This window comes from Bubalus bubalis, chromosome 17, assembly GCF_019923935.1.
Source record: "Bubalus bubalis isolate 160015118507 breed Murrah chromosome 17, NDDB_SH_1, whole genome shotgun sequence".
In the NCBI taxonomy this organism is placed as follows: Eukaryota; Metazoa; Chordata; class Mammalia; order Artiodactyla; family Bovidae; genus Bubalus; species Bubalus bubalis.
Window position 1 is genome coordinate 43,512,198 of NC_059173.1, and position 24,753 is coordinate 43,536,950.

At 49.4% G+C, this 24,753-nt stretch overlaps 1 protein-coding gene across 12 annotated transcripts in view; it reads left to right on the forward strand.

Annotated features, from left to right (window-relative positions):
* JADE1 (jade family PHD finger 1) overlaps positions 1-24,753 on the forward strand; it is a 288,604-nt gene that overhangs the window by 259,722 nt on the left and 4,129 nt on the right. For 11 of the 12 annotated variants that reach the window (XM_044930428.2, XM_044930427.2, XM_044930429.2 and 8 more), the window contains 8 exons: positions 1,609-1,694; positions 3,814-3,971; positions 5,824-6,011; positions 8,297-8,508; positions 11,132-11,299; positions 12,504-12,620; positions 16,042-16,563; positions 21,634-21,751. In XM_044930428.2, the coding sequence (XP_044786363.1) occupies positions 1,609-1,694; positions 3,814-3,971; positions 5,824-6,011; positions 8,297-8,508; positions 11,132-11,299; positions 12,504-12,620; positions 16,042-16,563; positions 21,634-21,751 (1,569 nt within the window). Of the gene's footprint in view, positions 1-1,608; positions 1,695-3,813; positions 3,972-5,823; positions 6,012-8,296; positions 8,509-11,131; positions 11,300-12,503; positions 12,621-16,041; positions 16,692-21,633; positions 21,758-24,753 lie in introns of those variants that run through there. The other variant, XR_003104308.3, reaches the window with a different exon arrangement.

Here is a 24,753-nt window from a genome sequence, read left to right on the forward strand (position 1 = left end):
ATGACCAGATTTAGAACTTCCTGCAAGTCAGACTTACCCCAGTATGCCCAGAATATTCCTTTTAGTGTGGGAGTGAAACTTTCTTGTTCATTCAGGAGTCTAAGACTGAACCACTCAGTAGGATTACCGGTAGGAAATGTGTTCTGCTGGCCCAACCGCACAGCCAGTTGACCCAATAAACAAGCTCAGGACTGGTCATCAGCGGGAGTGCTTTTGCCTGTTGAGGGACGCTTGGCAATCCCCTTAGTCTCCGTCATGGCAAATCTGATGATAGGCTTACATGCAGAATCTATGTCTTTATATCCCCAAGGTCTTAAGGGTGCTTTGATTGTGTCCCTTGTCTCTGGAATCTGTAGAGATAAGAGTTTCCTGTTTGAGTGAAAAGTGATTTTGTTGATAGAATGGCAGTCCCCCTCAGGTTTTAGCTTTTATTTTGGGGGGAGGGGGAGTGGTGTTAATTTATGGGAAATGCTACAGTCTGTTCAACAGGGAGGAGAGTTATTAGGAAGCTAGACACACTGCAGGTAGTTAGGGTGGTTTTGGATCTCAGGCAGTGATACAGCATCCAGAGACAGGAGGCAGTGACAGGGTTGGAGAAGAGGGCCTGAGGTGCTGAGGTCCTGGGCAGCTGCATTCCACTCGGCCATTAATTGGATGTGTCCCGAGTTAGGAGAGTTTAGAATGACTCTTGAATAGAAGAAGAAGAAAAACAGGGTTGAATAAAATATTGAGCCCAGTTACTGTAGTGCTGAGTTGACCCACCTTAGGAACACCCGGGGCTTGCGTGAAGTCTGATCCGAAGGGGGGAGCATGGACCTGGTGCTTGGGAGGGACACTACTGTGGGAATGCAGGTCTGACAGTCTCCCAGGTGAGACTGTGGGTGTGGACGAGCCCTCCCCGGGGAAAGACATCCGGAGCAAGAGGAACTCCGACATTGTGGCATTAAGGAGACGTAGGTGGCCTGGTGGACCTCCCCATTTCCATGATTTAGCGGGGGAAGGGGCCACATGATGGGATAAGAGCATCCTGTCCTCCGAACTCAGAGAAGGGCCGATGCTGGCAGGCATTTTCTGGGATAGGGGAGCAGGCAATTTTAAAGGTGATATGGCCGCAGCCCCTAGTCTGTGGCAGGTCAGAGTTTTCCTATTCTAGGAATTGCTAAGTTCTTTTGTGGAGTCAGAACTTTTTTCCTAATGTTTTGGGGTATGGGTTTAGGATATAGCACAATGATGTTAGTGTTTAAAAAGTTCCTGAAAGTTTTTTTAAAAGCTTCTGGATTTATATATACCACTGTGAGACTCTGAGACTCTGAACCTCTGAAGAAGTTGGGGCTTATGGATGAAGGCACCAGCTGCATGGTGCGCTTGAGCGCCTCTTCCCTCTGAGAGTGTGCTGTGACGCAGCGGCCCTGACCACTGGCTGCGGAGTGGTCTTGCTGGCTTGCTGTGGGAAGTGAGTGTGGGAGTGGAGGAGCTCTTGGGGAGAGGGGAGAGCTCGGCGGGGCACTGGCCGTCTCCTGGGGGGGCACTGAGGGCGCCTTGCTGCAAACACTCAGTGGTTTGTGTACCTCTGATTGATTGCTTTTCTTGGGACATTTGTGTCTTTAGGCCTGTCGACTACCTGGTCCCAGAATTCCCGATCCCAGCACGGGAGAAGTTCCTGCTCCAGACCTGAAGATCGAAAGCCTTCAGAGGTAATTTCTGAGTGCTGGCCTGACTGTGCATGTCCTGCGTGTGTGTGTGAGTGCATATGGTTGACACACACACCTGATTGTTGATACTAATGTCAGTGCGTTCTTGGGTAAGTTATGTAACCCCTCTGTTCCTCAGTTTCCAAATCTGTAAGATGGGGATAATGCAGGTGTTCACCTTACAGGATCCTTATGAGGATTCAGTGGATTAATACACAGAGGTAAATTGTGCTCAGTACATGTTAGCTATTATTAATTATATTCTTCGATATTTTTGACTGAAAAATCCCATGGACAGGAGCCTGGCGGGCTCAGTCGGATACGCACTGTAGGCAGCTGGTCCCTGTGTGAGAGCACCGGTCCCCACTGCTGGAAGCCCTCCCGGTGGCAGCGCTGGGCAGTCTGGGTGGTGCTGGCCTTGGCCCTGACCTGCGTTTTGTTCCAGGTTGTTTTTTCTTTTTTAAGTTTCTGAGTTGAAATGACTTCATACTTGAAGAGCTGAGGTTGAGCACTGCTGGGGACCTCTGATCTCAAGTCCGTTTGAGGGCGTCTGCCTCAGTCTTGTGCACCCCCTCCCGAGTCTCTAGTGCAGAAAGAGTGGGGTAACTGCCTTTTCTCTTCTTGTTGCTTCAGTTTGAATTTTTTTTTCTTCTTTGGCAGATTCCCTTATTAACACTGATACTTATCAGACTTAGTTGGAATATGTTTTTAACTAATTTGCTTCCTGAAGATGTAGAGCTGAGACTTGAAAGGACTTCTGTCTTTAGGGCTGGGGAGGGCGTGGCTGACAGTTCACGCCCCCTGGGGCATGGGCCCCTGGTCTCACTTGTGCTTTTGTGGAAGGTGCACAGCCAGGTTCCTGCCAGTTCCTGGGACTTCAGTGACATACAGGGGGAAAGTCCAGATCCAAAATGGCAGGCTGGAGACACGGCCCTTTTATTCAGACCCTGCCTCAGACTTTATTATGGTGACGTTTATTAAAGTGATCACCAACCTGAAAAGTCACCAGGAAAAACAAATATGGACCTATTAGCAGGCATATAATGTGAACCGTACTTTGCAGCACAAGAAAGAACTCCCTGTCCCAAGAAGAGAGAGTTCAGCATTGTGACTTGTGTAAACAGAGTGTAGCTTACAGATGCAGGCTCACTTTGTGCCAAATACAACTTGGGGTGGTGCTAATGCCAGGGTCAGCACTTCCTCTTGTAGCTCTGAGACCCGAGCGGACTGAGGCGAGGCCCTGGTGGGAAGTCTCCATCAGGAGCAGCAGGCATGAGGGGACTCCCTTTATGGTTGGTCCCTCCTTGACCTTCGATGAGGCATTGAGGTGCTCTCTTGGCAGAGGGTACCTTGGAGTCTTGTGGTCTGTTTTTGGCAGGGTGAGGAGAGGGTGGTAGCTTGCTTTCTTATTTTTCTCTCCTCCTCCTCTCATTCCCTGACAAATGCTGCTTACCTAGCAGAAGTTACACTAGGTGAAGGAGTGCAAACACATTCTTTACAAGCTCATTTCTGCCTGGACTCCACTGGTCTGTCGTTGCTTCTCTCCTAAATTTTTGCAGCCTTTGCTCTGCCTGGCATTGACCACCCAAAACCCGCCCTTCCAGACACCTTGCTGGAAGCTCTGGTGCCCAGCGGGCAGGGGCTGGGTGGAGGCAGCCTGAGGGTGGGAACAGAAGCCCTGGTGGCCCTGGGTTTTGGCTTGGTGTTGTTACATGGTTAGTGGAGTTCTAGTTCTTTAACATTTACCAGGAAGTTGCCCTTGAGTGGAATGACTCCCTCCAGGGGTTTTTAGGCACGCGTCTTCAGCAGCCTGCTTGCTGACTTGGGAGTCTCTTAGCAGTTTCCCAGGGAGGACACTGAGGCTCTTGTGTCGTTGCTGGTGCAGACGTGGCCGTCTCGCAGAGCCAGGGAGGGAGTGAGGGCGCAGAGCTGCCGCCGCTCCCATCCTAAGCACGGTCCAGGGTATTGGCAGGCCCAGGGGTTTCCTCAGTAGGTCAGACTGGTTCTCTGTTGAAACAGTGACCTGGTTACATGGCAGTACCATGGTTACCCTGCAGCTGCCAGTGCTCTGTAGAAGAATGCAAATACCCAGTGTCAATGACCCTTTGCTCTCCCTGTCCAGGTGTTTAGGACAGACCTGATCACTGCCATGAAGCTCCATGACTCCTACCAGCTGAACCCGGACGAGTACTACGTGCTGGCGGATCCCTGGAGACAGGAGTGGGAGAAAGGGGTCCAGGTGCCAGTGAGCCCTGGGACCATCCCCCAGCCTGTGGCCAGGTAGACGTACCTTGGAGAGGGGCCACCCCTCCCCCAGCAGCAGTCTTACTGCCCTGCCAGCCAGCCAGCTGCGGGGAGCAGTGTTGGAGTTAGCAGTAGGGCTTCTGGGGGAATAAGAAAGGTGGTAGAAACACGCCTCGGGTCCAGAGGTGGTGCTGTGGGCCTCCACATTGGAAAGGTGCTGCTCTCCTCGAGAGGAAGGTAAATTCCAGGACTTCCCGGGAAGTGGGGGTGGGGTAGGATGCCTGGATGTAGGCACAGTGGCTCCCTCTTCTGGAGGCCGCTCTCCTGGGGAGGGGTCTGCCTGTCGTCCTGCTGGGTCAGCGCCACCTCTGGGGGAGGACGGGGGTGAGCAGTCCTCTCAGGTTAGGGCTATGTGGAGGGGACCTTAGAGTTCTCCCTGGATAAACTTTGCCCACATGTTCTTAGAGACTTTCTCTGGATTTTACTTCCAAATCACTTTTCCCCTGAAAGGTTTTGAGGGTCGGTCTTTGATGACCTGCCTCAGCATGAAGCTGGGCTTGTTTGCTCACCTGTCTGAGGCTGCTCCCAGGGAGGGAGCGCCCGGCTTCACCGCCACCTCAGCTCCCTGCTTTGCGAAACGTCCTCTTTCACCATCACTGAGTGTGGCCTGAGTTTACCTTCAGCCCTCGCCCCCATTATGTCCTCAGGCGCTTGAGATGATCGAGCCTGATTATTGGGTTAGGGGTCCCTGGGACAAATGTCCCCGTAAGTGCACAGGATTAAATGACCCTCCCAGGCTGGACTGCCGTCTGGGGAGTGAGTGGAGTGTTCCCTGGGCTCTTGAGGTTTCGCCCACCCCTGGGGCACAGCACCACCTGACTGCTTGGTGTTGGTGTCCCCAGTCCCAGGCATTCTGAGCCCAGCAAAGGACAAGTAAACACCCACACAGCTTGTGGAATCTTTCACCTGAAACCCTGCCCTTAGTTGAGTAGGAGGAAAAACTCCCTTAAATTTGCCTATCTCAATGTCATATATTAATAGATAAAGTCACTCTGGTATTATAAGGGTGATGGAACTATGACGGACTCCTTGGACAGCTGGGTATTAATGCAAACTGCCGGCGCCCTGAGACCTGGAGGTGGAGGGACGGTGTGGATGTGAGTGGCTCCTGGGCCGCCATGGTCTCTGGTCAGCAGTGGCTGGGCCTTCTCACATGCTGTCTTTCTCCTGAGCGGGTTTGAGGGCAGCAGTTCTCCAGGTGTTCACAGGTGGAAGTATGAGGAACAGAGGGACCTTGCCTTCTCTCCTGGGATCCCCGGTGTGTGTTGGGAGTGTCCCTAACTTGGCCAGGACTCTGATTCTCAGGCTGCCTGGAGATGGCCGAGGCCCGAGTTTTAGCCCTGGAGGGGATGGTTCTCCCCTCGGCTCCCCAGCGCGCTGCTGTACCCGCTGTGTGTGTGGCTGCTCCTTTCTCCTCTGTGTCCCAGAGAACCCCGTGGTTGGTGGTCTCCAGCAGGGGCGGGCAGGCCTGGATCATGGAGGGGGATTCAGTCGTTAACCCCTGACACTCAGGGCGGGTGCATTCTTGTGTGCGCGCGCCCCTGTCAGATGGCGGCAGGCACGCAGGGTCCTGGGAGGCCACATGGAAGAAGCTGGTGGTGACAACTTCGGTAGTTTTGTCACTTGACATCTAGTTTTATTTTAGGGCCTTGAATGACTCCTACTGTATTTTATTAGCAGTGATGTTAGGGTGTTAACTCTCTTAACCAGGCGGTGACCTGGGGTTTGAGGGTCGGAGGTGGAAGCTCGCCTGGGGCCTTCTGACAGACAGACTTGCTTCCTCGTGGCAGGAAGGGTAACCCCGCTGCCTTGTTTTCTTCTTAACTAGGGTCGTATCTGAAGAGAAATCCCTCATGTTCATCAGGCCCAAGAAATACATTGTCTCGTCAGGCTCCGAGCCTCCGGAGCTGGGCTACGTTGACATCCGCACACTGGCTGACAGTGTGTGTCGTTACGATCTCAACGACATGGACGCCGCGTGGCTGGAACTGACCAACGAGGAGTTTAAGGAGATGGGTGAGAGAGGGCTCTGTGGCCTTGTGTACAGGATGAGTAGAGGCCTGCAGGTGAGGGGAGAAGCTCCTCACCGCCTGGGGGCGCCATCGAGTCTGCGTGTGCTCCCTGGATGAGTGGTGGGCTGCGGAGGGCTGTGAGGAGGGGAGGAGCAGGGCTCCTGGTTCCCACCCTGACCTACAGCCCCGAACCCGCCACTTCCTTACCTCCAGGAAGCTAGGGAGGCCGAGCTCTTCGGATCGCTTCTCCAGCGCTGACCTGCTGTTTCTCACAGTAGATTCCACTCCAGCCAAGCCCACCGATTTCCAAACACAGCGCTTGTGCTTTCACCTCAGCCGTCCCCTGAAGTCTTTCGCTAAACCCGAGTGCTCTGTCTGTCCGTCCTGGCTTTCCCTGGGTGAAGCCCCACGTTAGCGGGTGGCCCGCCCATCGTGATCTGTCTACACATCAGTCAGTTCTTGTGTGTGTGCAGCTCAGGGCTCCTGCACCGCCTTTGCTCGCATCTCCTTGTGTCACGACCAGGATGACACTTGGGTCTCGGCTTACACGCCACTTCTGATTGCTAAGAGTTGCCTGGAGTGTGTGGAGACAGCAAGTCAGTGAGGCCCAGTCTGGGTTCCCCACGAGAGACTGTGAGGATTAATTACCTTTGTGCTGGGGGTCGAGGTCGGGAAGTGGTGGCACAAGCTCTTTGCAGCCTAGCTTATGTAAGTATGTATGAAATGGTGGATGGATTTCAAAGCCATGCAGGACTGAGACTGTGTTTGCGTGGGTCCCTGAGCCTTGCATGGGGCCTGGCGTGTGACGGGTGCCGCCGCGCCTGCTGCTCCCCAGCCCCTGAATGGGAAAGACCCTGTGGACTGAGCTGGGAATTTTGACAAAGCTGATTGGTTCCTCATGGTCCTTGCTTTTAGATATTAGTGGCTAGACTGTTAGTAGGTGACGAGGTTGCTTTATAGAATCTGTTCGGAAGTTTCCTCTTGGACAGAATACTATGTTTCAGCTTCATAGACTTTGTGGAAACCCCTGTACGCCACCAGACTGGCTGGGTGTCCTGAGTTAAGGCAGAGGGACCGACGGCCAGGGGCTGGGGGCTTCTGTGGATGGTTCAAGGGGTAGTGCTGGGTCTCTGTCGGACAGCGAGGCAGTGCTGAACGCTTTGGCAGGATAAGTGTTGCGGTTGTCTAACACATACTGAACACATGCTTGAAGACGACCTTGGCTTTCATTGGTTTTTTTAATGGTGAAAATTAATTACAGGGTATAGGGTTGTATTTTCAAAGCCAGTGATGTTTTCAAAACTGGTAGGAAGAATTGAGATGAAAACGTCTGGCCACGCAGAAGCGATCTCGTTATTAAATAGGGTTTGAGATGAGAGGTGGCCTCTTTGAATATGTGTTCATTGGGGCTATCACAGTGCCAGCGCTGTCGTGTTCCCCAAGTTTCTGAAAACTGGAAATGTCAATTAAATTTATGGTAATGCATAAGAGTTGTTGGCTCTGATGACATTTCTGTTGTTTCTTAGATGTGTTTTACTGTTTTTTACAGCCTGTTTTTTCTTTTCTTGCATGAGTGTTTTCATTGTAGGAAGTTTGGAATACATCCACAAATGGAAGAAAATAAAAGTCTCATCCCACCACTAGTTATAACCATGATAACCGCTTGAAGTTTATTTTTGGTCATTTCTTGCATAAGAGTGCATTTTATTTGATTCACAAGGAGCTGTCTTCTTTGCTTCAGACATTGCTTGTATTTCTGTCTTTCATGGGTCTGATTAGCTTATGCATCTCAACTAGTAAATTCAGAGGATGAGGAGGGATAAACCAGGTAAAAACATTTGAGTATTCACAGTGAAATCTGTTCACAGCACCATTTTAAGCTGAAAAAATGGAATGTTTTTTGAAAAAATAACCAAGCCATACTATATGGTCATGGTTTTGAAGTCTGTTACATGCTAGTTGTTATATATAATATTGTAATGAAACGACAGTCTAATGTATTCAGTACTTAATATCCTTGAACACTTTTGGGATTTATCTTGCACTTTTCTACCTTCCAGTGCTGTGTCTTCAGTACCTGACCATAAAGAACAAACTGTTGCGTGGATATGTCTTTCTGCCTTTTAATTTAAAGATCCTTCCTTGAAAGGGTCAGAGAGATGTTCAACAGATGATATTTGGGACACTCAGGATACATTTATTTCTTCATTGTGAATTTGTTAGTATAACTAATATTATAATATTTACTCATGGATTTATCAAAGTAGGTTTGCGGCATTTTTCCTCCAGGAATGCCCGAGTTAGATGAATACACCATGGAGAGGGTCCTGGAGGAATTTGAACAGCGGTGCTATGACAACATGAACCATGCGATTGAGACTGAGGAAGGCCTGGGGATCGAGTATGACGAAGATGTCGTCTGTGACGTCTGCCAGTCACCCGATGGCGAGGATGGCAACGAGATGGTGTTCTGCGACAAGTGCAACATCTGTGTGCATCAGGTAGGCGGGCCGCGGGGCCCGGGAGGAAGCCACAGACGGGGGGCTAAGGACGTGTGCCCATCTCTTTCTTAATACCGGGTGTTTCAAGTATTTCTTGCTGCTTTTACAGCCAGGAGAATGGGATCCTGTATTAATTTGCTTGGGCTGCTCTAACAGAGTGTACCACCAGCTGGATGACTTAAAATGACAGAAATTGTCTTGCTATCTGGAGATGGGAAGCCTGAATTCAAGGTGTCGGCAGGGCCACGCTCCCTCTGAAGCGCCCCTCCTCGCCTCTCTGGCCCCTGGTGGCTTGCTGGCAGTCGTCGGCATTCCGTGGCTTGCAGCTGTGCACCGCTCTGGCCTCCGGCTTTGCCGTCGCTCCGTGTCCTCGCTATGTCTCTCTGTCTTGACACTTGGCCGTCTTCTTGTAGGAAGACCCGTCACAGTGGGTGAAGGGCCCTCCCTACTCCAGTGTGAGCTCATCGTAACTGACTACATCTATTTTCTTCTGGGTTAGGACTGACTTGAACATAAACTTTTTGGACACAATTCAAAACGTCACTTTTGCTGACATCACAATAAACTGAGCCCTTAAACAAGAGGAAAGGGGTCCTTTTTCTTGAACGTTATTTCCTGTCCTCCCTGATGTCAATAGGATTTGGCGGTTGCTTCAGTAAGGATGGGCATAGGGTAATTTAAAAAGCTTGGGAGAATCTCATCTTGACTCTTTTTTCATTTATTTTTTAATACAGTAATAAAGTAATCTGTATGTCTGTGGGGACTGTGCTCATATAAACTCTTTAGAAGACTCTTCTGAGGTACTTGTTTGAGCTCACCTGTTGATGCTGAGCTTTACAACAATCTTGAAGACTGGTGTGGGATGGTGGCTTGGTGACCTCTGGGGAAGAAGAATCGAGTTTGTGATTCTGGGCTGTTTTTGTCCTTCTGGCTGCCTCCTGGGGGTCCCTTCTGCCCGGGGACTTCACAGGCTGTGTGGCCTTAGCCCATCTCATCCTCATGACACATGAACCGTAGTCTCCTGCTGATTATGTTATAGTAGCTCTGGATTTTCAGATGACCAAAGAGCTTTCCTTGGGATGATGGAGAATTCTCATAGAGGTTTTGTCATCTCAACATGATGCGCATTGTGGCTACCATTTCGCTCCTTTGTTTGTGCTATTTTACTTGGATGACATTTAGGTTTTATTTTTTCCCTACCATTTTTACTCCCCGCCTCACCCCCCTCATCCTGAGAAAAGTTTTGTTTGAAAAAAAGGGTTCTACTTGGAAACTACTCAAACCCTCTGTTTTATGAATGAGTCACCTGGTGTCAGGGTGGGCTGCTCAGAGTCCCATAGTGGGTTACTGGCAGAGTTGAAACTGGAACCCCAGGGCGGGGGCCGGGTTGTGGGGGGCGGCTCTAGACCTCATTGTCTCTTAGTATTTCCTCTGGTTCCTTTTTCTTTTGGGATGTTCCTCATGACTTGTCTTTAAGGCATCCTTTGTTTAATCTTCTAATTTACTTAGACTTGTTTTTCCAGTAAAAAAGAAAAAAATTACCTGCTCATATGAGACTTTTTTCTGGAGTGCCTGATATAGACTTTTTTGGTATTTGAAGCCTTAATAGTGTCAGTTCTATAAAAAGTTTTGTCTTGTCTTGTTTTCCGGTCGGGCTGTGTTGACAGTGGTTCATTCACGGCCCCGACGCTGCTCCTGAGCGCCAGCCTCAGGGTCACTTAACTTTGCTGCACTCTCATCCTGTGGTTTCCTTTTTGCGTCCTGGATATTCAGATTGCATAGCGGCTGTGTTTTTCCTGTCTGGAGAATTGGAGTTGTGTTACTCTGTCTCTCCACTTCCTGACTTGTAGTTAGTTCATTTAAGGATACAGTTCTGAACAGTTTGGTGTTTTTAAACGGCTCTGACTGTGCTCCTGGTCCCATCACAGTTTGCTTTCTCCACTTCTTTAGCGTTTGCCTTTTCTTTCTTTGACCCATCTTAATGGCTTTTAGTTGCCTTGAGTTCTGCAGTTATTGCTGTCTTGAGTAATTTGCCATCTTATGTAAAGGAGGCTTTGTTTTGAACATCAGCCAAAGAGACCAAATTCTTGTTTTGTCTAGAAGGTCTCATTTTTCTGTGCCTGTGGTGCTCACTTGGGGTGAGGAGGCGTGGGGGCCAGGTTAGTGGAGCTTGCTCAGCCTGGGGGCCCAGGCTGCCCCTTGGTTCTTTCTCATGTCCAGAGGTGTCTCTCATGTCACAGCTTTGGGAGACTCAGCTGCTTTGTGCTTTCTCCTCACTCTGTCTCAGCTGCATCAGTAAATCAGAGGGATGCCTACCCCATCTAGCCCTGGAGAGTGTTTTGAGGGTTTACTGACTAATATTTAGAAACTTGGTACAGGGGGTATCTGTAGCTACACAGCAGATTTCTGTTGGACCTTTCTGTCCTTGAGTGGTTCTCAGGCCCCCCCTGGAGTGTGTGGCCCCCACCTCCTGTCTGTGAGGCTGCCCGGCACCTTTCCTGAAGGGAGTGCCTCTGTTTGGTGGCAGTTCTGTTAAACTCTTTCTAGGTGTTTAAAGTTAATAGACATACGGGAAAAACAACTCTCTTTTCTCTTTTCCTTGGGATGTGCGGTGTCTTCATAGGCCTGCTACGGAATCCTCAAGGTCCCAGAGGGCAGCTGGCTGTGCCGGACGTGCGCCCTGGGCGTTCAGCCCAAGTGTTTGCTGTGTCCCAAGAAAGGAGGAGCGATGAAGCCCACCCGCAGTGGGACCAAGTGGGTGCACGTCAGCTGTGCGCTGTGGATCCCCGAGGTGGGTACCCTTCTGGCGGTTCAGCCCCAGAGCCTGTGGCTGCTCATTCTCATGGGGAGCCATTCATTAATTAGCAGGCCTCATCGCAGTGGTTGAGTAAAACGCCGCCTGTGAGTTACTACTCCTTTTTCCACCTTAAATTGAATCTGAGGCACGCTGTCACCTGCTGACAGTGTGAACGTCTGTAGAGACGTTAACTGGGAGCCACACTAGTTGGATTCCTGGGTGGAGGTGTTCAGATCTGTCTTCAGACGCCATTGCAGCTGGCGCTCCGCTGTGCACAAGCTCCCGGGAGCCGACCCATGGCGTTCACGTCGCGGCCTTCCACTGAGGTGGGCTGTAACCCCTTGGAGCTGGCGAACCACGCAGGCCACACAGTTGTGGTTAAAGAACCACTGCTCTAGGTCACATTTGTGTGATTTTTATTAAAATTCTTACTTAGCCTCGACCTTTTTAATTTCAGGTCTGGTCTAATTTATTTCAAGTCCCAGACCTTGACTAATTTAATTTGCACGGCTCACTCTGAGAATATCATTTGTGATTCAAATTTTAGCATTTTTTGGTGTGTAATTTTGGTGCATTTTTCTCCTGAGGAAAAAAGTTATCTGAGTGATTTTTGAAGTGAGGTTTCAGGACGTGGGATCTCACAGTTTGCTATTAACAGGATACAGTTCAGTGATCCAGCCCGAACATGGAGAGGGCATCTTATTTATCTTGGTAGTTTTCTATTTAGTATGTAGTAAACATTTCTGACTGAGGAGAATGGTTTTTCTCTAGTGAAAGAGAGCTACTAGTTTAAAGCAGTCACTATTTACTTACTCAGTTGTTCACAATGTGTTTTAGTATATTTAAGATGGATTTCCAGCCTTGACCACTTCTCTGTGGACCAGAGGTGTACTCGCTTACCTTGTCCTGATACGTACACATCTGAGCTATCACTCGGGTGAGCAGTGAACGTTGGTATATCTGAATGTCTTTACAAACAGGATGTTTGCATCAGATGAAACCCAACCCCCCTCCCCAGGTGTGGAGCTTGCCCCTTTAAAGTGGGATTTTACCTGTGCTAGGAGGGCGAGGGCCCCTTGGCATGCCCTGGTAGGAGAGTTGTGGGGAAGGAAGCATCTTGAAGTTTCTCCTGTCTGTGCTCTGCCTTTGTCTGTCTGGTGGCCTCTACCGCTCTGTCTTGCTGTGTCTCGGCCTCCAGGTGAGCATCGGCAGCCCCGAGAAGATGGAGCCCATCACGAAGGTGTCCCACATCCCCAGCAGTCGGTGGGCGCTTGTGTGCAGCCTCTGCAATGAGAAGTTTGGGGCATCCATACAGGTAATCAGCTCGGTCGGGACAGTGTGACTGCCCTTCCCTGCATTGCAGGGCAGGGTTCTGAACTAACTATCACAGGGTTTGGAGCTGGGACTGGACTCCAGGAAGCACAGCCATCTCTGGTTGCTGAGGGCGGCGGTGGTGGTGGCGGGGGGTGCAGCCACACCCGGTGTGCGTGCCTTTGTTGGTGGGTTGTAACCAGAACACCAGTTGTAACCGTCACAGGGCAGCTCAGAAGTCTGCCTGGGCCGCCAGGCAGTTCCAGTCTGTGCCTATTTCTCGTTGCTGCCACAAGCCGGGCGTCGTGGGGACAGCCCTGGTGGCGAGCTGGAGGCTGGGCACTTGAGGGACAGTCACCCCCTACCTGCTGAGGGGCCCTGCTGGTGTCTGAGGCGTGCACGTGGGTTCCTTGTCTTGGTACACAGTGTTTGGAGTCAGCTTGGCATGCTGATGCTTTTGTGTTTGGTAAAACAGGTACACCTTGGAGCACCAGCTGGGTAGGGGGCACCGCTGAGGTGCTGCTCCTAGGGTTCTGCACAGCCTGGATTTCTGATTTTTTTTTTATGCTCTTGTGTGTGGGAGGTGGGGTTGTGGGGAGAGCCTGTATGTAAAAATTGTGCCTGTTTTTTCTGTGTCCATGTGCAGGCAAGTGTGGAAGGTTATAATGTAGGAAGAATTAAGGAGAAAATATAGATGGCCTGGTGGTTTTCTGTGTTGTGTAAAAGACTGCTCGAGAAGTTAATTTCTGGGCCTCACGTTTTTGGCATCTAGTCTTAAGAGGCCTGAGACGCTGTTCCACCAAGGTCTCCAAGTCCTGCCTGTGGCCCTGCTGGCTCCTCCTGTGGGGTGTGCCCCCTCGGGGCCATGGCTCCACCCCCCCCCCCCCCCCCCCCAGTCCTCCCCGCTCCTCCTCAGTCCCCAGGTCACGTCCTGAGGGCAGAGGTGTTGGTTTGGGGTGTCTTCTCTCTTGATGCAGAAAACACAGCAGCTCAGCACAGACACACACTGCACAAGCTCGGTCAGACCACCAGTTGCGGCTTTGAAAGAAGTGACCTCATTTGACAAAATCAGTTTGTATTTTGGCTGATAGATATTCCTCTCGGTAAGGTATCCAGTGGCTGGTGGTTTTTAAAAAGTTTGCATTTTACACGCCAAACAGTTGTGCTTTTCTTCGTTATCACTTCCACTGGTGTTCAAGAATCCAAAATGTAACAAAAATATTCAGAGGGTGAGGCAGGAGACAGCTGGTGGGATTTGGCTGTGGACCTTGAAAATAGTGCAGATTTTTTTGTATGTGAATGGAATCTGCTTAAAACTAAAACATGACAAAAGCCTTTGGCTTGAGAATTGTATTCAGAGGACATGGAGGAGAAATTTTTTAAAAGCCACAAAGTAAAGAAAATAAAAAAGACATTGGAGTGGGTATATGTATGTGTGTATAGACTGCCCATGTGAATACTTTCAGGAAACAAGCTGTGCAAACCAAGAAAAATGGAAATGGTTTTCTCCTGAGGTACCTGATGTTCTGAGGGTAGAGATTACACCCTTTACTGAGCAGGTCCTTCATTGATGCTTACAGGAGGCAGGCCATTGGGATCTCTGCTTCTCTTTTAAACAGAGATGATAAAATGATGTTTTTTTGTTGTTGTTGTTGCCATTGACCTCTTTTTTCCAGAACATTAATTTGAAGGAGGAGAGGCCAAGGAAGTTTGATGATTTTTCATATCTTCACAGAATAGACTGATTTTATTAAAGAATTCCTGTCTGAAATGTCTGCAGCTGGAAAGGCTCAGGCTTATGTTTCTGTAACATCTGTTTGCTGAGTCAACCTGAATGGGAAAACCCAGAGGAAGGCCATTTGGCGTCTTTACAAAGCCCAGCATAAATGCTCTGCTGTGGCGTGTTCCTCTTGCAGGTTGGGGCGCTGATGTAAAATGTCGTTGGCGCCAAACACTGATAGCGTCTCTGTTGTCCGTTCCACTTGCCTCCCTTCTTGGCTGCCTGCGGAGGAGGAGGAGCGCTTGGCCTTTTACTGATAGTGGCCAGGTGTGTGTGTGTTGTGCCACCAAAGCGGATTTCACACGTTGCTTGGAATTGAGGTTATTATTAAAGACAATATTACAGATTTATGTTAGTTTGTGTGCTTGAAGTGTGTACACTGGGGGAACTGATTTTCTGTGAAGTGAGCTAGATTTTCTGTGAAGCAAGCTAGATTTTCTGTACTTCTGGGTAGAAGAGACTTTGTCATAATGGAAGAAGTCATGACTGGCACTGAGTCCCCTCTTAAATACTGAAGTGATTAGGGGAAGAAGCCCCAGCCCCAGCCTCTGCAGAATGTGACGATGCTGTGCAGGGCTCCTTTGAATGAGTTTAGTTAAGCTTTTCAGCTGGCCCCACGCCCCACCGGGTTGCGGGTTGTTCTCCTTTCTACAGCCCTGCCGCACCCGGGATCTCTTGGCCTCAAACAATACCGTGTTGCTTTTTAAGGGACTGGCTTCAGTCACCACCAGGAACCTCCTCCCTGGCATTCTCCCAGCACTGATCAGATGGGAGAAGTTAATCGCTTTCCTCCTGCTAGGCCTCCAGCTTGCTGTGTGGATCAAAGGCACTACATGGTCCTCCTGGTGGGGCAGTGAGTGGGAGATCGGGCTGGGTAGTGCCTGACCTCTGGGCTGACCTGCCTTCCACCTGCTGGCAGTAGGTCCCTCGCGCTTGCGCTGCCAGGCGTGGCGCACCCGGGTCTCGGAGCTTGGCCTCATGGGCCCGGAGGCCTCTGCATCTGGCAGAGCTTCCCTAGGGTGCAGAGACTAGTCTCACGCTGTCTGTGCGGGGTGGTCCCAGTCTCTGGTTCCTTGCATCTCTTTGGGAGTTTTTAATTCACCTCCTGGGTCTTGAGCAACCCCCGCTGCTGGGAGGAGTGTGCCACCTGTGTTCGGCCTCGTCCTGGGGGCCACAGGAAGGGCCCCTGTGATCCTGTAACATCTCTGACTGGTGTTGTCCTTGAGGAGATTTCACCACTCAGGCTTTTAATATACACGTTAAAAAAGCTCAGATAAAAAAACAAGTGAATGCCTCAGAGTACACGCTGTGTATTGAGAACATCTGCATGTGCCACCTGTATAATTACGCCCGCCTTACGAGGTGATTCTGGATGCAGTTGCTTTTGTAAGAGAGTTACTGTTTGGTTAATGAAAAAAAGCCTCCTGAATCCCAAGCCATAGCTTGTTTAAAACACAATTAGATCTGCTGGGGGTCATCCACGTGAAGCCTTTCTGTCCTGAGCGCTCCAAGTGCAGCTCTTCTATGTGTGTGCATGTGTGTGCGCGGGTGCACGCGCGTGCGTGCGGGTGGACGGGGTGCCTGCGCTCAGGGCTTCGGGTCCTGTCGCTCCCTAACCCCACCTCTTGCTCTGTTTTCTTGCCAGTGCTCCGTGAAGAACTGCCGCACGGCCTTCCACGTGACCTGTGCGTTTGACCGGGGCCTAGAGATGAAGACTATCTTGGCAGAGAACGACGAAGTCAAGTTCAAGTCCTACTGTCCGAAGCACAGCTCTCATCGCAAAGCCGAGGAGGGCCTTGGTGAGGGAACTGCTCAGGAGAATGGGGCTCCTGAGTGCTCCCCACGGGATCCGCTGGAGCCCTTCGCTGGCCTCGAGCAGAATCGGGAGGAGGCCCACCGGGTCAGCGTCCGCAAGCAGAAGCTGCAGCAGCTGGAGGACGAATTCTACACGTTCGTCAACCTGCTGGACGTAGCCAGGGCCCTGCGGCTGCCCGAGGAGGTGGTGGACTTCCTGTACCAATACTGGAAGTTGAAGAGGAAGGTCAACTTCAACAAGCCCCTCATCACTCCAAAGAAAGACGAAGAGGACAATCTAGCCAAGCGGGAGCAGGATGTCTTGTTTAGGAGGCTGCAGCTGTTCACGCACCTGCGGCAGGACCTGGAGAGGGTAATGATCGACACTGACACCTTGTAGTGACCTAGAGAAGACGACGGCAAAGAGACGGCCGCTGGCCCAGAGCAAGGGACGGTAGCCGGTTCATTTACTCTCAGACCCTGTACATACTGCAGCATGAGGTGGTGTTGGTTCCATATATTTATGGGCTGGGAAACTCGATGTACACACACGCAAGATGACCACAGAATGGGGAGCTTCTCTGGTTTAATTTTAAATAGTTAACTGTTCTTCTAGGAGATCACATGGGTGCCTCTTTCCCCTCCTCCATTCTAGAGCTAGAGGGAACAGCCCCAGGGAAATGGCCAAGGGATGGGCTTAGAATTGTTTACAGACTGAGGAGCCAGAACGGATTTCATGGTGCCGGGGGTGGGGCGGGCCGGCAGAGGAGGGAGATCTTTTGTTCAGCCTGGGGGGGCACCCCCGCCTTGCTGCCTCTCGGCCCAGCCTTGTTCCTCGGCTCCCTCACGGGGCCTTCGCCCTTGCAGTCACTGAGCAGAGCAGGTGTGGGTGCCAGCGTGTGTGCATCACCGCCACGCCCGTGCATGCCTGTTCCCCACGGTTCTCCCGCAGCGAGGTGCTACGTCGCCACTGAGGCTGTCTGTGTTGTGTGTATGTGTGGCTGTGTCCATGTGTCTGTGTGCTCTGTCTGGTGTGGGCGTGGGGTGGGATTCCTGGTGCACAGAGGCCTGTGATCTGACTGAGGAGCCCGTGGGCACACTAGCACACTCCGTTGCACACTTCCGGATCACACTTCTGCCCGCAGCCTCCGCTGGCGGCACTTCCCCTCCGCTGTTGCTGCTTTGTATCTCCCCAGCTCTCCAGCATCTCTGGAGTCCCCGTCTGGACCTCCTTTCCTGCTACAGGAATAATCAGGAGCGGGCTGTCTTTCCCCCCCGGCCTCCTGCTCCCTGTAGGTAGCTTCTGACTGAAGCTCACTAATTGGCGATGCGTCTCCGAGCACCTTCTGCGGCAGCTCCCCTGATTGCCCTGCTGCCAACAGCCGGCTCCGATTAAATTCATTAGTGCACGGGAGATGGAACGGAGGAGCAGCCTGTGCTGAAAGGCACTCAAGTGGCCTGAAATGGTTAACGCATGTCCCCCAAGCACCTAACTTATTAGTGATTCACCTGCCTGGGAGAGAATCTGACTCAGAGCTGACGGGAAGTGAGAGCCTAGGCAACGAATAGGGATACGTGGGGGAAGTACTGAACGAAAAAGCCCGGCTCTCACAGACACCAGCACCGCCCTGGCAGAGGAGGCGTGGCAGTGAGAGCATTGGTGGGCCTTCCTTAGAAGAGACTGTTCTAGAACCTGACAGTGACACCCCACCAGGATTCAGGCAGAGGGGAGGTGAGGGGCGCGGCATTGAGGCTCTCCTGCTCCCGTGCCCCCCCTGGTGGTGAGTGTGAAGAAGACCTCGCCTCAATCACAGGTCTGTGTGACCTTTTTGTTAGCGATGAGAAAAGGGTTCAGAAGGATACAGTGGAATCCTGGTGAGAAGCCTTGTCCCAGCTCGACAACTGCTGTACTTGGGGTTGCATGAGCTTTGGAGTCAGTCCTCAGGAGGGACGACGAGAAGTCTAATGTTTGGACTGTGTGTGTGTCTCAATCACCACAGAATAAAAGTGTAGAAAACGCTTGTGGTGTACTAACTCTTCTGTACATAAGATACTCAGATGAACACGCACTTGTAATTCGGAAGGTTTTTTTGAGTCATCACTGTCGCTTTTTAAGTAGAATGCCGATGATGTATGAGAATAGGGAATAAAGCAGGATTTTTGTCTGTGTGGCATTACTTGCATTTACTTTAAAGAGTCTTTAAGATTTTAGGGCATTTAGTGTCAGTTTAAAATAAGCTTATTAAAATGAAAACCACGTTTTCCAGAATGTGCCACAAGGCCTGTTAGGGTGGAGGCTTTAAAAAAAAACGGAAATCGTGGCCATGCTGCAGAGAGTACAGTTATTTGTAATTATAAACAGTATTGGGCAGAAGACTCATCAGAGCAGGGGTGACAATAAGAACAAATCATAAATTTGTTTTCAAGAGTCTTGGGTAATTCACACACTAGCTAGGTAGTGTAATTCACACTAGGAAATTAACATTCCATAGTGGTTAATATGAAGGAGCATCATCAAGGCATGTGTTCCCTTCAGAACTGAGGAGTAGGCCTCATTAGAAATGCAGACAACGCTGAGTGATAATGGTGGTTGTTCCTGCAAATACACACCTTGGGGGCGCCTTGCACACCTGTGTTCTAGTTCTGGACCAGACAGGTGACAGGAATGGACTCCCAACGGTGTGGGGACCTGAAGACACGATTACCGATGTGGCAGGTGCCATGCCAAGTTGCCAAGGCTGCCATTTCACTCTGGTGGGATCGCTCTCCCCCAGGCATTGTCTTCTGAAGGAAGCACTAAACATGAATTCAGCAGCAAAAGGAGTACTTTCTCATATAAGGATATGCTGCCTCTGCACTGGGGCATCGAAAACAGCAGGTCCTGGGGGGCCGTTCTGCCCAACTTTTGGTGGGATGGTCACTTGACATTCTGATAGTGGCCGCAGTTGTCCGGGAGCATAAAAGACAAGTTAAGCTCTAGTGTTGCAAGCAGTGTTTGGGATTCAAGAAAACTTGAGATCATTGTTGGGCTCCCGAGGGCAGTGGTTCTCAGAGCGTGGCCCTCAGCCTGCAGCAATGTGACCTGCTGACCTTCGGACTCCACCTCGGACTGTGGAAATTCTGGGTGTAGAGGCCAGCATTCTGTATTTTAGGGCCCTTCCATGTTTGGGAACCTTTGCTATGTGTCTTGGGTTTGACATGGTATGGTAGATCTGGTTTTGGGTGCCACCTCGCTGGCAACTGGGAGAAGATGGAGGGACAGGAAGTGAGGTCTAGCAGGGCACAGAAAGGCCAGGCAGGGTGTGTCTTGACAGAGCCTCAGTTCAGTTCGATATACAGGGGCTGCTGATGGAAGTTGCCCTTCACGGGGTGTTTTGTGCATAAGGGAGGTGAGGTTTAGGGCACTCAACTATTCTGTGGCCACCCAGGTCTAGGTTATTCAGAGGCTGATTTTTCCAATAGAAAACCCTGGGGTCATAGTTAGATGTCTCTCTTCTCAGATCATGGGGAATGGAAGTGTGGTTTTCCCACTTAGCAGCCAGGGTGGACATCTTTCCTGGGAGAAGTGGTTGCAGACGCCGAAGTTCAAGTTCTCTGTCTTTTCTATTTCCTTTGACCATTTTAAGGAAAAAGAGATGTATCTCTATTGTACATCTGACTTAAATAGAAGAGTAACCTTGTCCACTCCTGTCAGAATTTACCTTTCCCAGCTCCACAAGTTGGGTCCCGTCTTAATGTAAAAATCACTCATTTGTTTTTCATTAATTAATGAGTCTGTAATAAGGATCTAGGTTTGACTCCTTCCTCTTTTTGAGCTTCTACTCTTAAATCTCCTTTGGGTGGAATATTTGTAAAGAAAATCTCACCCACTGGCTACCTCCATCCCCAAACTGATCAGAATTCTTAAAAAGAACACCTACTTACTGGCCTGGCGGGGAGAGGGTGAGGCTGTCAGAATGAGTTTTAACCAGGGTGAATGACACTGAAGCAATATTTACTCTGAGATAGGAAGGCTGATTTTCTTCTCAATTATTTTTATTAACAAGTGTCAGAAAATTCCTAAACAAACAGTGAATCATTTGGGAACAAAAGAAGCCTGACTTGGTGTTCCTGCTGTTGGCCCGGAAATTACACCATTTATGATGTGTAAAATGCAAACATGAAAGCCAGCTGACCTTGTGTCCTTTCGCAAAAGAGGCTGTCTTTAACACGCCATAAGTTTATGGGGAAGAGCAGATGGAATTGTTAGGGTTCTTTAAGGGCGTTGTCTGAACATAAGCCAAAATTCAGGGTCGCGTGTGTCTTGTTGCCACTTGCTGCCGAAAGATGAGTGACCTTTGAGAAGGTGATGGGATGGGACTGCCCAAGTGGTGGGAGAGTATAGTTGTGCCTTTGGTGTGGGAGCTGATCGGGATACTGAGTCATTTCTCAGTCTTGCCATTGAGCTTTCTGGGAAGGTATCGATCACATCTTGAAGACAGGTTTAATTGTGCATCTGGTGTGTTGCGTTTGACATTTGTGTTTTCAGGCCCTTGCAGACTGATTGGGTTTACCAGTAAGTGTTAGGACTGAAGAGATTTAAGGGAGTTTATTGACTAAGCCATTAAATTTTGACTCTATTGACTGACCACAGGTGGCTTTGAAAGCGGGGAACAAATTCGTGTTGATTAGCTTGTGTAGGTTAATGAGGATATGTGTGCAGTCCCCCAGTGGTTGCGCATCAGATGCCAAGTGGAGCTCATAGCGCTGGGCTCTCAGTTACTGACAGATGGATCAGGAAGCAGGCAGTGCCAGTGATGCAGAGAGCTGGCCTTAAGATGCTGATGTAGCAAATCTGTGGCAAAGCAAGGACCCTCCCTAGGTGTTTGCTCTGTAGGAACAAATTAGCTACCTGTAAACTCCAAGGTATTTCAGAGAGCTCAGTGTCCAGTTGATGGAACTTCACTTGGGTTCTTGGTGACCACCTGGCATTCTCGTGGGCCCCACGCAGGAACGTTTTTTGGGGGCTCTTTCCTCTAATGGCCCTTGACCCCGTGCTTGCCTAGTTGCATCTTCAGAAGATGCTTGATAAAGTGCAACCAGGGTGGCTTCTGAACTGCTCTAAAGCTTCTGACAATAGAATTCATGGGAGGATAAGCACAGTCCTTTGGCAAGAGCTGGTATGCCTGGCCTTGGACACCGTTGGCATCTCTCTGCTGGGATAAGCCAATGGCCAGGCCGTTGGCCTGGTTTGGTGTTGGGGGCATGGCTCCCTCCTACAGGCCCTTTCTCTGGTGGTACTTAGCATCACAAAGGGAGGTCAGAGATTCCATACAACATTTATATTTTGATTTCAAGTCAGTCAAGGACCTAGTGGGATACATTTTTTCCCCCTCAGGTTAAAAAAAAAAGTACTGTTATAATGTATATTGCTTACTTAGAATCTTTATTCTCTACGTTCCAGGTTCGGAACCTCACTTACATGGTGACCCGCAGGGAAAAGATTAAACGATCTGTGTGCAAAGTCCAGGAACAGATATTCAATCTTTACACTAAGCTTTTGGAGCAAGAAAGAGTTTCAGGTATGCATTAAGCCCTGGTAGGTCAAACAACAGGGAAGGGGTTTGTTAGCCTTAACACTCTGTTCAGGGGGAAAAACATGCTAGTGTCTTTTCAATTTTATTTTTTACTCTAGAAGAATCAAAGGGAAGGCTTTTGTTGTTGAGGGAAATCTCAGGCATTTGAGGCACTGTGGTCTAGGGGACGGGGCCATGGGTTCAGCCTCATATGGGTTAAATCCTGTATTCCCTACTTATATGCCCAACACAAGTGAGTCTAAAGTTTTCTGAGTCTCTTCCATATCCTCACACGTAATGTTGGGATGAGATCTCCAGCTCCCTCCTGGGTAGTGAGACTCAAAGAGCAACTTATGTATTATAAAGCACTTGATAAATGTACCGAGTCTTGGGGATACCTAAAAAGATGTATTGATTATCTAGCCTTTGGTTCTACCTGTAACATATGGTAAATATATCTAAGATTGGGTACTCAATGCACATATCCACATTTAGATAACATTTACAGTGGATTATTTCGGTGTAATTGAAATTTTGAATATTTTTGAGATTCAGCACAAAGTATTTATTGAGTGCTGCCTATTTTTGCATTTCTCTGGCAAAGAAAAAAACTAAGGTATGGACTTTCTTCCCTTTGGAGAGCACTTCAGTGACTTTGAGATCAAGTGCATAGTGGGACAGGTTGTTGGACCTCTCTGAAGCCTGTCCATCTGTAAGAGTTTTGGTCCAGAATTCTGGCCTCTGAAGGCCTTTAAGTGCTAACATTCTGTGCTCACAAGCCCCAGAAAGCAGGTGTTAGAAGGATTTCAGAGGAGGAGGAAGAGTGCTGAGTGTGTAGAGACCTACCCGCTAGTAGGTAGGTCTTGGGAGCGGGTGTCTGCTTCTCTTTGCACGACTTTCCTTGTGCACAGTCAACCGGCTTACTCTAACCTGCTTTTGTGGCTCTGTACATATACTATGAAACATGGACTAAACAAAGAAATAATAACCTATTATGTTGACAAAACCATCTGGATATATGTGACCAGAAGTAACTGGTCAGCTGAACAAAGGAAAAAAAGCTTGGCAAGTTTTAAAAGATATCCTTGTTTTGATGCCATTAACTTATTTAATAATATCATCCTAGATAATTTCCTTTGCAAGAGTAAATATTCCCCAAATCTGTCAAGGTTATATCAATAGTTAGACTTGTGAATTCAGTTGTAAAATTTTTGAAATAAATTTTTTCAGGTAGAGTACTGTAAATATTGGGTTGGCCAAAAAGTTTGTATTTTTTTTCATAAGATGGTGCAGAAAAACCCAAAAGAACTTTTTGGCCAACCCAGTACCAGCAGTTTGATTCATCAAAGTGAACTTATGTCTTTTCATTATTCCTACTTGAATGCAAATGAAAGAGGGGGCTCTCCCTTCGTGTCCACCTGGCTGGCGTGGAGCACTCTCCTTCAGCAGCAGAGGCCCAGGATCGCCAGTGCAGCTGTGCCCATGGAGTTTTGCCCCTGGAGGGCTTTCTCTGACTTGCTAGGTCCTTATGTCATGAGTGATCACTGATGAGTGAGTTTGCCTTTGAAAATAAGTTGTGAAAGGAAGCTGTAAAGAATACTTTCATCTGATTCTCCTTGAGCCATTTCTTACAGATATCGTAGGGCATTTTTGTTGTTTGTTTCATGGCAGCGTTTCTTTGGGTAAGTGGTTGAGCCTCTGAAGGTTAGGCAGTGTTCTGTGTAACAGCTGTGATGCCGGCCTGTGTTCCCACGTCCCCCTGCTGTTCCACAACAGGAATGGGGTGCGGGGTCCTCGTACGTGCCAGGTTGACTGGTTGGAAGCCATGCCCCAGGGAGTGAAGTGGGAGCCCCTTAGGATGCCTTTTTTTCCCTTTCCTTTTGCCAGTTTTAGACTTTCAGTTGTGTTCTTGCTTGTGCCTCACCTGAGTCTACCTTTTGAGACAGAGGATTCCAGATGAGGCAGAGCAGATGGCCGTGACTTGAATGTGTCCCTAAGGTCCATGTTGACGCTGTCCGTGATTCTGGAATGGGCAGGGCTGTTCTGCTTGGGTGAGTGTCCTCAGCGGGGACAGTGCCTATGGGAGTCATGAAGCCGAGGCTCCTCAGAGGCCTGGATCCCGAGTCACGATGGAAATCAGAGGACAGTACCTCTTACCTTTTTATTTTCCCACAGCGGGTGACTGAGTAAAAGAAATAGAAATGTGGTGTGAAGGTTGACCCTAAGTTTGGTTACTGAGAAAGCGGGCATTTCTGAAACAGCAGATTGAAAAACCCCCTCCCCTGTGGTCGTGGTGATTCTCCGTTTAGAGTCGCTAGCTCATTCTGTCTACACGTGGTGTCCGTTCCTGCCCAGCAGTAGGTTCACATGGGCTCCTGTGCTACTCTGGACGAAACCTCATTTCCTGGTGGCTCATGGCTCAGAGAACATGACAACTGTTTTGAGGCTCTGGAGGCTTCTGCAGGGACATGGTCCTTCTGATGAACTCTAGGATGTTATGGATTTACCCAATATTTTTCAAACTGAGGGTAACACTTTGTTGCCAGGTTGTGCGATGCATTTTAGCAGGGCAGCACCAGCATTAATAAGGGAAACAACAGAAAATGTTCGAGTGCACATCAGGTGATGAAGGCTAATATGGTTGCATGAAAAGTGCACTTTTACTGGGTTGATTGTGCAACTTAGTTCTTAATGTGATTTGCATAAAAAGTGCTTGAAAAACACCAATTTAACTTATCCTTGTTTAGATGATAGTTTAATTTCACAAGTGTGTTGTACATATAATGAGTAAACATATGTACTCTGTGTCAAGAATGATTTTAAACACCTTCCTTTATTCATTTCACAGTGTATGTGTATTTATCCTCCCTCGAGCCCTGGGCGGGGTAGATAATTTGGAGAAAGCAGCGCAACAGCTCCACTCCCTGCCCCTGTGGGTGCTGCTCCCAGGCGGCGGGCCAGGCAGGTGCTGAGACCGGGGGGTGGTGGAGGCAATGCTTACTTGACCA